This window comes from Dasypus novemcinctus, chromosome 18, assembly GCF_030445035.2.
Source record: "Dasypus novemcinctus isolate mDasNov1 chromosome 18, mDasNov1.1.hap2, whole genome shotgun sequence".
Lineage (NCBI taxonomy): Eukaryota > Metazoa > Chordata > Mammalia > Cingulata > Dasypodidae > Dasypus > Dasypus novemcinctus.
This window is the reverse complement of record NC_080690.1, coordinates 84,582,861-84,598,155: the sequence shown is the minus strand read 5'-3', so window position 1 is coordinate 84,598,155 and position 15,295 is coordinate 84,582,861. Positions and strand designations below refer to the sequence as shown.

The 15,295-nt window shown below is 41.1% G+C and overlaps 2 protein-coding genes across 2 annotated transcripts; both read left to right on the top strand.

Moving 5' to 3' along the window:
• The first annotated feature begins 4,629 nt into the window (after window positions 1-4,629).
• Window positions 4,630-5,574, top strand: LOC101419881 (olfactory receptor 6Z7-like). Its single transcript, XM_004453849.1, has one exon. The coding sequence runs from the start codon at window positions 4,630-4,632 to the stop codon at window positions 5,572-5,574; it is 945 nt and encodes a 314-aa protein (XP_004453906.1).
• Window positions 5,575-13,872: 8,298 nt separating this feature from the next.
• Window positions 13,873-14,811, top strand: LOC101419435 (olfactory receptor 6Z7-like). The gene has a single exon (XM_004453848.1). It carries the CDS (start codon window positions 13,873-13,875, stop codon window positions 14,809-14,811), a length of 939 nt encoding a protein of 312 aa, XP_004453905.1.
• Window positions 14,812-15,295: the final 484 nt, after the last annotated feature.

Genomic DNA, 15,295 nt, shown 5'->3' with positions numbered 1-15,295 from the left:
CCCTCCTTCATTGTCTGCTCTCTGTGTCCATTCGCTGTATATTCTTCTGTGTCCGCTTGCATTCCTGTCAGCAGCACCAAGAATCTGTGTCTCTTTGTGTTGCATCATCTTGCCATGTCAGCTCTCCATGTATGCGGCACCACTCCTGGGCAGGCTGCCCTTTTTCACACAGAGTGGCTCTCCTTGTAGGGCGCACTCCTTGTGCTTGGGGGTCCCCTACCCGGGGGACATCCCTGTGTGGCACAGGACCCCTTGTGCACATCAGGACTGTGCAAGGGCCAGCTCACCACATGGGTCAGGAAACCCCGGGTTTGAACCCTGGACCTCCCATATGGTAGGCAGATGCTCTATCAGTTGAGCCAAATCTGCTTCCCTCTAACAGTCTTTTAAAAGTTGGGTATTCCATTTTCCCTGTTACACAGTTACCCTAGTAAATCTCTGCAGATTCATTTGGGGGAAAAATTGAAGAAGTTTAGTGAGGTTTTTGGGGTGCATTCGCCCCACCCCAGAAGATACAGATGCCCTTCAAGTCAAAGGGATTTCTGGTCGTAGAATGACTTAAGTATGGACTATTTGATGAATGACCTCAATTTTCCATTGTGATCATGGATGCCATCCTTCTGCTCATCGGTTCCTCATTTTCTGGTTTTTGTATATGTGAGGATCACATTAGCCAGCATTTTGTATCTATTGCCCCTTGGATCATCACAGTTATTTGTCACTGTCAAATCCCCAGGCACAAGGGGAGGTCTCTGGGGTCTGGAGCGCCACTAATAATATGCTTGCCTCCTCCTCACTGGAAGAGCACTCAATTCAGCAGTTCAGGGAATCCAGAACCTCGAGAAGAGACTACATGATGGGTGGGTACCTCATTCAGGACCACGAACAGCTCCCTTCAAGATGGAGTGAAAGGCAACTGTTCCAAACTGCCTTGTGTCCACATCTGCGAAGAAGCTGAGTCCATCTGGGCACCACAGTCTCCTCCCGGTGCAGCAGAAACAAAGAAGTTTCTCTGCCTGCTGTCCTTCAGCCATCAGGTGAGGGACCAAAAGCTACTCTTTGGAGGAGAAGACAAGGAATAACTTTTTTTATTGGACTTCCAAGGCATACCACCAGATACTGACTCAATATTCTTGAGATATTAAGTAATTAAACTCACAGAAAAGCTGATGCAATAGTAGTGGTGGTTTTATTTCCATGAGGTTTAGAAATGTCACTGCCTTTCTGAAGACCATAGAATTAGTAAGGGAGAGTCAGCCCACTGACTCATATTATTCCTTGCTTTTAACTACCATACCCTTTCACCCCTAAGAGATCTGGCACATAAGAGCTAATATTATGTGGAATAGATTATTTTTTAGGAAAGAATAATAACCCCTACATTAAAGAATATGTGAAGGAAGTTTAACCAATTTAACCCAATTTCCTAGAGGAACAATTCCTGAAAGTCATAACTTTCAAACACTTTTAGGCAGAACCCAGGTTTATTCATGTCCTTATGCCCACCACTCCTAGTGCGCTGCTCATTAAACAAAGTTCTTACTTGGTAAATGTTTGTGGAACGTAGTGGAATTAAAGACTCCAACCAACCAATGGTCTGTTTTATCAAGAGGGCAACTCTGGGTCTCATTCGGGACAACAGGAATCAAACTTAGTTTTGTATATCTCTGGGTCTGTAACCAACACATCATGCTGCCCCTCTCTAAACAGCAAAGAAATGATATATTTCATGGTAGGAGTGATTATACCAACTTTTAAATAACATATAACTAAAAGTTTAAGAAATTGAGTAATTTTCCCAAATCAGCTTTGCTAGAAAGTAGCCTGGCCCAAAATCCTCTGGGGGTAGGAACATAACTTTTTCTGCACCAAATTGCCTTTGTACTTAGCAAAGCATTATTAGATAGTTCATTTCTAATAAATAGCTTTGATAGAATCATCTCTGAATATTCTAATTCTGATCTTCGGGGTGCTGATGCCACCTTTTGCAGTGCACTTACTGTTTCTTCTGCAGATAAGTCCAGAGTATCTTGTAAATCTGAGGTCATCTGCCAGGAGAGGTAACTGAGAAAGGATTCCTGGAGGATGAAATTATTGAACTAATATGGGTGGAAGAATAAACACAGGAAGGAGAGAAAGAAAGGAGATCAGTGAAGTTAAGGAGGCTCAGGCAAGAAGGCATAGAAGCTCTTCTCCAGAACAATGGAGAATTCAACAAGTCAGTGCTAAATCTGGGGTGCTAAGGGCTCCTTTGTAAATACTGAAGACAACTCCACTGAAGAAGGACTGGAAACCAAGTTGTTGAGGGCTCATGTTTAACTTTGCAGAGAACATTGGCTTGTGACAGCCAAACACAAGCTCTTGGGGAGGCCTGCTCAGGATCCCTCTTTTAAAGAGATAAATATTGGACTGAGAGGAATCTATTCCCCAAGATAATACCAGTAATGAGGGGCTGCAGGTGGAATTTAAATTCAGGCATGCCTGTTTTGGAGCCAGTTGATGGAGTGTAATTATAGGGAAGGTGTTTGTCCTGCTTAACCTCACTCTCATAGCCATGGACTTTAACTGCATTGCATTTTTAGATTTTTAAAAGCATCAACCCTTCTTTACATAGACAATGAAACCAGGGCACTGGGATGGTAGAGACCAGTCCAGAGTTAAACAGATTCAGCAGCAGTTACCGACCAAAACACAAGCAAGAGTCATTTCACTACTGTCAGTCCAAAAGAGGTATTACTGACCAAATTTTTCAAGTAACACTATCAGTCTGGAGTGCATCTAGAAGAGAAATGTCAGGTGGACCTGGGTACACTCTTTTTGTTGGGGGGGGGGGGCGTGTCTCTTGTGCAAAAAGGTAAGGAATCTGGAAGGCTTGATGTGTGAGAAATGACTGGTTGGGAGAACTGGGTATATTTACACAAAACACGTTAAGAGCTTAAAAATCCAAATATGTGAATTTCTAGGTCAAGAAGCATATTTGCTCCAGGACCGTTGCAGTTACTTCCTACCTCACACTATTTGCGGTTGTTATTCTCTCTAGGACCCACAGGTCTTGGGTAGGATATGCTCAGGTATATCCTAGCTTATTAGCCTTCATGAAGTTCGTCCCACCTCTAAGAACTTCTGAAATGATCTTGTTCATTGTACCTCTTCCTCATAAGAAGTCAGTTCCCCAAAGGCAGACAGTGCACCTACCTTCTTCACCCCTGCAGTCCCAGTTCTAGCAATAAAGGCTGTCTAGTGGGATTGGATGAAATTTGTGAATGATCATCTATAGTCAGGACTTTCCAGTGGGGTCAGCTTATTTTCCAGCTGTCTCATCTCCATATCTAATCTGTGGAAAACTTTTTTGGTCTGCATCCTTGGATTCCCTTAGGAGAGGATCTCTTCTGGGTGACAATGTGACAAAAAGGAATTAGGACAGCACTGAAATCAGGAGCAGCTGGGTCTGCTTCCTGGGTGTGTGGTCACCTACTTGAGCCCTTTGCCTGTCTATGACACAGAACCAAAGAATACAAGGAGTTGTATGGCAGGTTGTTTGACACATAGGGATCAATGAATTATAGAAGTTTCCAATAGTAGATTGCTGATGCAGGTCATACCCAAAATTTCTTCTGTGAGCCTCAATTTTTGCAGGTATAAGAAAAGGGAAATAATTCTTATTTTTCAGAGTGTGGAAAATCAGTTCACATAATGAATGTGTGTATGTGATCACACAGATGAGGTAAAATTAATGGTATTTCCTACCTTCCACTGAAAGACAGATCTTTTAACTTTTTATTGTAGCAATATATACCAAATTTTCAAACTCCCATTTCAACCACTTTAAAGTCTGTAATTCAGTGGTATTAATTATATTCAAAGTATGATGCAACTTTCACCATCATCTATTACCCTACCTTTTCAAAACCACAAACAAAAACTCTATCCTTTAAGCAATATCATCCCCACTCACTTAAATCACCCAGCTCCCATCCCTGGTAACCTGGAAGTACTCTGAGACTCTGTGACTTTGCACAGGCGTGCAATTTTTATGGGACTCCTCAGATTCAGAGAGGAAAATGCCTCTCTCTTTCTTGAGCACCATCATTGAAGGACTAAGCGTAATTTGATTCTAGAAAACAAAAATGCTTGAAGAGCAAAGGGACACTTTTTAGAAAAAGAGAGATGATAGGCTTTCTATACTATGGATTTTGTAGAATACTTCTAAAATTTTGAGTAGAGTCTAAAAAGAAAAGAAAAACTAACCTAGAAACAACACATTTTTTCCAAAACTGCTGTAATAATAATGTTAATTTATAATTTGGTACACGCATTGGTCATCTACTGCTTCACTTAATTTATTTTAATTCCATGGGGGCAAATGTTATTCTTCCAATTTTCACATGGTCAAAAATTTGTTTAAGGTCACAGGTTTCACAAGAGTAGCCAGAGGAACCTAGATATCTGATCTTATGTTCAAAGCTTGTCTCCTGAATCTAAAGTGTCTCCCTCTCTAACAGTCTATTTCCAACAGAGGATGGGCTGGCAAAGTCAGTTGAGTCTCCAGGTATTGGGAAAATGCTCTTGTTTTTACTACTGTACCTCTGCAGGAACCAGAATGTCAACAAATTTTCTTTGTATCTGTAGATGGAGAGGACCCAGGAGTTGGCCAACATGACCAGAGTCCAAGAATTTGTCTTGCTGGGTTTGTCAACGAGGCCAGAAGTACGAGATGCCCTGTTTGCTGTCTTCCTGGCCCTCTACCTGCTGACCCTCCTGGAGAACACACTCATCATCTACCTCATCTGCAGTCATGATGAGCTGCACAAGCCCATGTACTTCTTCCTGGGCAACCTGAGCTGCCTGGAGATGTGCTATGTGTCAGTGACCATGCCCAGCCTGCTCGTGGGACTGTGGACTGGACCCTACCACATTTCATTCACTGCCTGCATGACCCAACTCTTCTTCTTCGTCTCCCTCATCTGCACTGAGTGCACCCTGCTGGCCTCCATGGCCTATGACCGCTACGTGGCCATCTGCCGCCCACTCCACTACCCACTGCTCATGCGGCCCCAGGTCTGCTTGGGCTTGGCCATGGCTTCATGGCTTGGTGGGCTGTTGGTCTCAGTGGTCAAAACAATGTGCATCGCCAGCCTCTCCTACTGTGGCCCCAATGTCCTCAACCAATTTTTCTGTGATGTCTCCCCTCTGCTCAACCTGTCCTGCACCCATGTGACCCTGACTGAGTTGGTGGACTTCATCTCTGCCATCATCATCTTCTGTGGAACACTGCTAGTAGCCTTGGCCTCCTATTCGGCCATTGGTGTGACTGTGCTCCGTATGCCTTCAGCCACCGCCCGGCGCAAAGCCTTCTCCACCTGCGCATCCCACCTTGTCGTGGTGGGCATCTTCTACTCAGCAGCGCTCTTCATCTACTGCCGCCCCAGCCGCATCAAGTCCATGGACCTCAACAAGGTGCTGTCGGTCGTCTACACGGTGGTCACACCCCTGTGCAATCCCATCATCTACTGCCTGAGGAACAAGGAGGTCCACAGAGTGCTGCAGAAGACCCTCCACCAGCCTGGATCCTGATCTTGGAAAGCTGCACCTCTCTCCTCCTAAATAAAGAACCTTCATGCCCTAGCACCAGAAATAACCTGGAAAAGCCAAGGAAAAACTAGCAAAACATTCTCCACCTAATATATCATGAACTCTTACCAACTAATGGCAAAATGTGAACCATCTATGAGAAAAATTAACAATGTTCATTAGAAAGCAAGTCATAAAGAAGAATTATGTATGGTCAGTAACGAACATGAAAAGATACTCAAGTTTACTTGTTAGTCAGTAAACACAAATTCAACAATCACCTTATTTTATTCCTAGAAGACTGACAAAGATTTACCAAATATGTCCATATGTTTCCACAAGTATTTATAAATATATGGATATGGATATTCATTGTATCTTCATTTGTAATGAAAGAAAAATTTTAAAATCCTAATATGCTTATCAATACTGGTGGGTTAAGTGTATTATATTACATAAATACAGGGACAAACGTAGTGCTATCAAATGGAAATGGATTTGTACATTTTGACATGGAAATATGACCAAGATGTATATGTTAAATTAAAAATGAAATGTATGTATTTTTTGTTTTATATTTTTGCTTGTTAACTTTTAAGTGTGATATAACATCAAACATACAAATGGTTGCAAGAGTGCAACAAATATTTTTATACCCTTTACCTAGAGCAAGAAATTTTTATATTTTATGCATTTGCTTCATCATTCATTCCTATTCTTTCTGTATATATGACACACTGTGCTCATTTACTCATAAATTCTTAGTGTTTATAACGTAAGAAGAAGGTTATTTCAAATAGCCACTGTACAGTTCTCAGGATCAAGAAATATAAAATTGATATCATATCTAATCCATATTCATTATTCAGATTTCATCAGTTGCCCCAAATATCTTTTGTTGTTATTATCCTGGACCCATCCAGGATCACACATTGCATTAGTTGTCATTTCTCTTTAGCTTTCTTTATTTCTTTGTCTCTATTTTTAAAAATGTTACATTAAAAAAATATAAGAGGTCTCCATATACTCCCATCCCCCTCATCCCACTCCTCCCACATCAACAACCTCTTTCATCATCATGGCACATTCATTGCATTTGATGAATACATTTTGGAGCACTGCTGTCCCCTTATGGATAGTGGTTTACGTTGTAGTTTACACTCTCCCCCAGTCCACCCAATGGGCCATGGCAGGACATACAATGTCCAGCATCTATCCCTGCAGTACCACCCAGGACAACTCCAAGTCCTGAAAATGCACCCACATCACATCTCTTCTTCCCTCTCCCTACCCTCAGCAGCTACCGTGGCCACTTCCTCCACATCAATGCTACAATTTCTTCCATTACTAATCACATAGTTCCATAGCAGAATATCAGTAAGTCCACTCTAATCCATACTCTATTCCTCCATCCTGTGGACCCTGGGATGGTTATGTCCACTCCATCTCTATATCGAGAGGGGGCTTAGATTCCAAAAGGATGATGGATGCAATTCTCCTGCTTGCAGTTGTAGGCACTCTTGGCTCCCTGGTGTGGTGGTTGACCTTCTCACCTCCCTATTAGCTGGCTGGGGTAAGTCCAATAAACCAGAGGGTAAGAGTTGCAAGTCTGCTGAGGCTCAAGGCCTGGCTGTCACATGGCCAGTCCAGAGATTCAAGTCTCCTGAGTATACACTAACCCCAGCGCCAACCACAGGTTCAGTAAAAGTGACAGAAGAGACATGTGTTGAAAGGTCACATCTGAGTCCATCTCCATCACACTCAGGAACACAAACTCCAAAGCACGGCCAACTGACATTACACTGAACTTCAGAGCCATCTGCCATGACCATAGAACCTGTGGGTCTCTGTAGTCCTCAGGAGAACCAGTACCTGGAGTTGTGTCTTCTTTGGCTGACTCTGGAACCCTGCTGAGGCAAGCATAAGGCTGACCCCTCTGATGACCTCCAGACTCTTTTTTGGAAACTCATAGCCATATAAACTCATTTGTCCTTTCCATTTTCCCCTTTTATTCAAGGTAAAAAAGCAGTTTTTAATACCTGATATTACATGTAAGCTGAGATATTCTGCTGGTCTGAGTTGACCCTTTGATTCAAGGTCTTTTTCTAGTTACAATATCAGCTGGTGCTTGGTAGTAATCCCTCAGTGAGTTAGTCTCATTTTGTGTTCCTTGACCTTGACATTTTGAAAGAATACTGGCCAGTTATTTTGTAGAATGTCCCTCATATTTTCTCCTTGGTTTCAAGTTGTGCATTTGGGTGGAAATCAACAGAGCTATGTCTCCTTCTCAGTGCATGTTTATGTGTACAACATGGCCGCTTAGCTAGGTATTTGGGAATGGAAACTTGGATCAATTTATGTGGAGAATAATAGGTTTCTCCACTGTAAGATCAATATGTTCACCTTTGTAATTTTTTAGGGACATACTTTGCTACTATGTAAATATCATGCACCTCATCAAACTTTCACTCACTGGTTTTAGAATCCAGGGATGACTTTCTAAATCCATCACTCCTTTCATATTATTAGTTGAAAGTCTACTGGACTGAAGAATCTTTCTCTCTTATTCATTCCTTTATTAACATTAATGGAGTCCAGGATTCTTATTTTATTCAATAGGTTACATTAGGGTACTATCCATATTTATTTTGAAGCTCAAAATTTCCCAGATCTGGCTGATGGAAGCCCTTTAAATCTAGTGCCTCTGCACTTTTGACAAGTCCTCTAAACATTTCCTTACTTTTAGGCACAATAGGATATTCCAGGCCCATCTTGTATTCTCCCTGTCTCACCCCTGGAATCAGCCATTTTCCCAGCAACCCTGGTTCTCCTTCCTGGAGGGTGGTAGTTAGAAACCAGAGAATGGATACCAGGGGCTCATTCTACTGTTGTGTCACCACTGCTTCTAGACCTCTCAGTGAACCACTACAGAAATATATATTTGAGTGTGTGTATGTGTATATGCACACATAGACATGTGTATTCGTTTATATATTATCATATAGTATTAGTCTGCCATCTCTCTGTACACCTATCTAATTATCTTAAAAACATGACTTATTTATGATCTTGCCACCAGTTCCAATCCAATACCATAGCACCCAATCTAGGTTCCAACCTTTTGAGATTTGTAATTTCTATCACCCTATCATGAGAAATTTTATTCCCATTACCCTGAATGTAGTTACTCATTAGCTCAGTTTTAAAACTCACAGAAAGTAATCAAAGAATTTCTAACCCACAACTCTTTGAAAAGCAAACCTCTTAACTAGAGCTCAATATCTGTTTTCAGTTCTTTTTATGTAACATTTTACATACCTTAAAATACACAAAACTTATTTGTTCAATCAACAATTGTGAAAAATGCCTACAAGCACATCCTTATCCATACATAAGATATTTATTTCATCCATCAAGCCCATTCTATTTCAATTCCTCTGTCAGAGGCAATCATGGTTCTGATATTTGTTTGTTACCATAGGTTTCTTCTTCCCTATTCTAGAACTTCATATAAATGGAATCAACATCATGGGTTCTTGTGTATGACTTATTTTGACTTTTAAGTTTGATATATCAAACATACAAATGGTTGCAAGAGTGCAACAAATATTTTTATACCCTTTACAAAGGTAAATATGTGTGAAATATGTGTGAAATTCATACAATTTTTGCCTGTATCAGTATTTTATCCCTTTTTAATGCTAAGTAGTATTGCACTGTATGAATGTATTACATTAGTTTATCCATTCTATTGATGGACATTGATGGACATTTGTGTAGTTTACAGTTTGGCAAATATCAATAAAGTTGCTGTGATCTGTTGTGTATAAGTGTTTTGTAGATATGAATTCATTTCTCTTGGGTAATTACTAGTAGTATAAATACTGAGTGTACCATTATAGTAAACATAAACCTATCCAAATTTCACAATATTTCCACCCTTTTGTCTTCTCATCAGCAATTTGAGTATTCTGTTGCTCCACATTCTCGCCAACATTTGTAATATTAGTCTTTAGTTTTATCCTCTCTGTTGGGTATATATAGTATTTTCTCACTGTGGTTTCACTTTGAATTTCTCTGATGACTAATGATATCAAGAACTTTTCATGTATTTATGGGCTATTAGTATATCTTTTATTACTGGATTTTAAGAGGTCTTCTATATTTTTACTGTAAGTTCCCTATGTGTTTTGTGAATATTTTCTACTAATCTGCTGCTTGTTTGTTCCTTTACACAATACTAGTTTTGAAAGAACAGAAGCTTTACATTTTTATCAAGTATAAATCATCATAAAATGGATGGTTATTGCTCTTTACATGCAGTGTAAAAAATGTTTACCTGCCTCCTGCTATCAAATATGGTATCCTATGTTTTCTCTTGAAAACATTATTACAATAACCTGTCATTTACATTAGAAAGATGCCCTGTATGCTCCAAATGTTGGACCCCTAGAAAACTTTCCTGGAAAGCCCCTCTGAAAGGTCGTGGTTTTATCTCCCACTCTGGCATGCACATGCCTCACTGTGTCATCCAGAGTGCTTTCCACTTCTTGCTTTCTGCACTTAGCATATGTCGTCAAAAGAGTGGAGCAGCATACATCATATAGTGTCAAGAGACTCAAGGTTTTGTGGGGGTTAGAGAGAAGAATTGCATTTTGGGGTCCATGACCCTTCTGTTTCTCTAAGTCTTCACTAGTGGACTCCTGCCATGCAAGGTTGTCTCTGATTGATTATCTTGGCTGAGAAGTGTTAGTTTAAGGAGCTTCAACTTGTGAGTTTCTACCATATTTACTCTTACTTCACAGCCCAGGGAACCAAAGTGAGGTTCTGTCAACAACTAAATAAATCCAGTTATATCATTGGATACCATTTAATAACCACATGGATCTCACTTCGACCCATTGGCTCTACTCTGAAATGATTTTCCACCAGAGCTTCATTTACTATCTCACTTCCAAGTCCCTCAATCTAACTGAAAAAACACTTTGGCATTTCAGATACCCTGGTGTCAGCATTAGTTCCAAACCCATTTCTAACAGTCTTTTAAAAGGTGGGTATTATCTTTTCCCTGTTACACAGTTACCCTAGTAAATCTCTGCAGATTCATTTGGGAGAAGAAATGAGGAAGTTTAGGTAGATATTTGGGGAGGTATTGAGGCAGAACCCAGGTTTACTCATGACCTTATGCCCACCACTCCTTTCATTGCACAAAGCTCTCACTTGATCAATGTTTTTGAAATGTAGTGGAATTAAAGTATCCTATCAGTCAATGGACTGGTTTTTTTTTTTTTCAAGAGAACAACTCTGGATCTCATTTGGTACAAAAGGATTCAAACTCAGTTTTATATATCCCCTGAGTCTTTAACAGCCACATCAAACTTCCCCTCTCTCACAACAAAGAAATGATATATTTCATGGTAGGCGTGATTATTCGAACTTTTAAATAACATATTACTAAAGGTTTAAGCAGTTTAGTAATTTTCCCAAGGCAGCACAGCGAGAAAGCAGACTGGCTCAAATTCCTTTGGGATAAGAACGAGTTCTTATTCCACACCAAATTACCTGTGTACTTAGCAGAGCATTATTAAATAGTTCATGTCTAATAAATAGTTGCCCTATAGAATCATCTCTGAATATTCCAGTTGGGGCTTTGGGGAGCTGATGTCAACTTTTAGGTGCACTTACAGTTCTTCTGCAGATAGGTCCAGAGTATCTTGGAACATCAGAAGTTGTCTGCAAGGAAAGGTAACTGAGAAAGGATTCCTAGAGTATTGAAGTATAGAACTAATATGGATGGAAGAATAAATACAGAGGCAGGAGAGAAAGGAAGGAGAGCAGTGGGGATAAGAGGCTCAGGTGAGAAAGCATAGAAGCTCTTCTCCAGAACAATGGAGAATTCAACAAGTCAGTGCTAAATCTGGTGTGCTGAGGGCTCCTTTGTAAATACTGAGGACAACTCCACTAAAGAAGGACTGGAAACCAAGTTGTTGAGGGCTCATGTTTAACTTTGCAGGGAGCATTACTGACAGCCAAAGACAAGCTCTCAGGGAGGCCAATTCAGGATCCCTCTTTTACAAAGGACTGAGAGGAATTGATTCCCCAAGATAATACCAGTAATGAGGGGCTGCAGGTGGAATTGAAATCCAAGTCTGCCCGTTTTGGAGCCAGTTGATGGAGTGTAATTACAGGGAAGGTGTTTGACCTGCTTAACCTCACTCTCATAGCTGTGGACTTTAACTGCACTGCACTTTCAAGTTTTAAAAAACATCAACCCTTCTTTTCATAAACAATGAAACCAGGGCACTGGGAAGGCAGAGACCAGTCCAAAGTCAAACAGATTCAGTAGCAGGTACCAACCAAAACACAAGCAGGAGACATTTCAGTTCTGTTAGCCCAATAGAGGTATTCCTGACCAAATTTTCAAGTAACAGTGTCAGTCTGGAGTGCATCTAGAAGAAAAATGTGGTGGAACTCTGTACACTTTTTTTTTCGGATGGTGTCACTTGTGCAAAAAGGTGAGGAATCTGGAAGGCTTGATGTGAGAGAACGGGTTGGTTGGGAGAACTGGGTATATTTACATAAAACACATTAAGAGCTTAAAAATCCAAATATGTGAATTTCTAGGTCAAGAAGCATATTTGCTCCAGGACCGTTGCAGTTACTTCCTACCTCACACTATTTGCGGTTGTTATTCTCTCTAGGACCCACAGGTCTTGGGTAGGATATGCTCAGGTATATCCTAGCTTATTAGCCTCCATGAAGTTCGTCCCACCTCTAAGAACTTCTGAAATGATCTTGTTCATTGTACCTCTTTCTCATAAGAAGTCAGCTCCCCAAGGGCAGACAGTGCGTCTACCTTCTTCACCCCTGCAGTCCCAGTTCTAGCAATAAAGGCTGTCTAGTGGGATTGGATGAAATTTGTGAATGATCATCTATAGTCAGGACTTTCCAGTGGGGTCAGCTTATTTTCCAGCTGTCTCATCTCCATATCTAATCTGTGGAAAACTTTTTTGGTTCCCATCCTTGGATTCCCTTAGAAGAGAATCTCTTCTGGGTGACAAAGTGACAAAAAGGAATTGGCACAGCACTGAAATCAGGAGCAGCTGGGTCTGCTTCCTGGGTGTGTGGTCACCTGTCTGAGCCCTTTACCTGACTATGGCACAGAGCCAAAGAATGCAAGGAGGTGGTATAGCAGGTTGTTTGACACATAGTAGGGATCAATGAATTATCGATGTTGCTTGTAGTTGATTGCTGATGCAGCTCACACCCAAAAATTCTTCTGTGAGTCTCAATTTTTCAAGTGTAAGAAAAGGGAAATAATACTTATTTTTCAGAGTGGAGAAAATTAATTAACATGATGAATGTGTGTATATGATCACACAGATGATGTAAAATTAATGGCTTTTCCTTCCACCGAGAGACAGGTATTTTGACTTTTTATTTTAGTAACATATACAAAACTCTAAAATCCCCATTTTAACCACTTTAAAGTCTATAATTCAGTGGGATTGATTACATTCAAAGTATCATGCAAAAAAAAAAAAAACAAAGTATCATGCAACTTTCACTATCATCCATTACCCAGTTTTTCATATCCTCAAATAAAAATTCTGTATCCTTTAAGCAATAGAAATAGGCTCCATACCTGGTAATCTGCAGCTACTATGTGACTCTGTGACTTTGCATAGGTGTGCAATTTTTATGGGACTCCTCAGATTCAGAGAGGAAAATGCCTCTCTCTTTCTTAAGCACCATGATTGGTGACCCAAATGTAATTTGATTCTAAAAAATAAAATTGCATGTCGAGCAGAGGAACACTTTTTAGGAAAAGAGAGATGAGAGGCCTTCTATACTATGGATTTCGTAAAGTAATTCTAAAATATTCAGTAGAGTCTAAAAAGAAAAGAAAAACTAATCTAGAAAAACACATTTTTTTCCAAAACTGAAATAACAGTAATATTAATTTCTAATTTGGTATAACAAGTTTCCATCCACTGCTTCACTTAATTTAGTTAAACAACATCATGGGAGGCAAATGTTATTTTCTCAATTTTCAGATAGTCAAAATTTTCGTTTAAGACACAGGTTTCACTAGAGTAACCATAGGAACCTAGATATCTGATCTTATGTTCAAAGCTTGTCTCCTGAATCTAAAGTGTCTCCCTCTCTAACAGTCTATTTCCAACAGAGGATGAGCAGGCAAAGTCAGTTGAGTCTCCAGGCATTGGGAAGATGCTCTTGTTTTTACTACTGTACCTCTGCAGGAGCCAGAATGTCAACAAATTTTCTTTGTACCTGTAGATGGAGAGGACCCAGGAGTTGGCCAACATGACCAGAGTCCAAGAATTTGTCTTGCTGGGTTTGTCGATGAGGCCAGAAGTACGAGATGCCCTGTTTGCTGTCTTCCTGGCCCTCTACCTGCTGACCCTCCTGGAGAACACACTCATTATCTACCTCATCTGCAGTCATGGTGAGCTGCACAAGCCCATGTACTTCTTCCTGGGCAACCTGAGCTGCCTGGAGATGTGTTATGTGTCAGTGACCATGCCCAGCCTGCTTGTGGGGCTGTGGACTGGTCCCTACCACATTTCATTCACTGCCTGCATGACCCAACTCTTCTTTTTTATAGTCCTAATTGGCACTGAGTGTACCCTGCTGGCCTCCATGGCCTATGACCGCTACGTGGCCATCTGCCGCCCACTCCACTACCCACTGCTCATGCGGCCCCAGGTCTGCTTGGGCTTGGCCATGGCTTCATGGCTTGGTGGGCTGCTGGTCTCGGTTGCCAAAACGACATGCATCGCCAGCCTCTCCTACTGTGGCCCCAATGTCCTCAACCAATTTTTCTGTGATGTCTCCCCTCTGCTCAACCTGTCCTGCACCCATGTGGCCCTGACTGAGCTGGTGGACTTCATCTCTGCCATCGTCATCTTCTGTGGAACACTGCTAGTAGCCTTGGCCTCCTATTCAGCCATTGGTGTGACTGTGCTCCGTATGCCTTCAGCCACTGCCCGGCGCAAAGCCTTCTCCACCTGCGCATCCCACCTCGTCGTGGTGGGCATCTTCTACTCAGCAGCGCTCTTTATCTACTGCCGCCCCAGCCGCATCAAGTCCATGGACCTCAACAAGGTGCTGTCGGTCGTCTACACGGTGGTCACACCCATGTGCAACCCCATCATCTACTGCCTGAGGAACAAGGAGGTCCACACAGTGCTGCGGAAGACCCTCCACCAGCCCTGATCCTGGTCTTGGAAAGCTGCACCTCTCTCCTCATGAATAAAGATCTTTCCTGCTCCAAGCACCGTAAATAACCTTGAAAAGCCAATGAAAATTGGAAAATCATTCTCCCACCTAGTATACCATGAACGCTTACCAACTAATGACACAATCTGAACCACCCAGAAGAGAAATGAGCAATTCTGTATAAAAGCAATTGACTGACAGCCCTTCACCTTAAGACGCTCAACTTTAATAATTGATCAAGAAATGCAAATTTATCACCTCATTTTTATTCCTAGAAGACTGACAAACATGTACCAAATGTGCCTCTTATGCTCCCACAAGGGCATATGGAAATATGTACAAGGATATACATTTCATCATTATTAGAGAAAAAAAGTTTAAAGCAACCCATCGATCAACAGGTTAAGTATATCATATTATATTCATAACTAGGGTAAACAGGACTATAAAAGAAAAAGAAATATTTGTGTATTTTGATAAG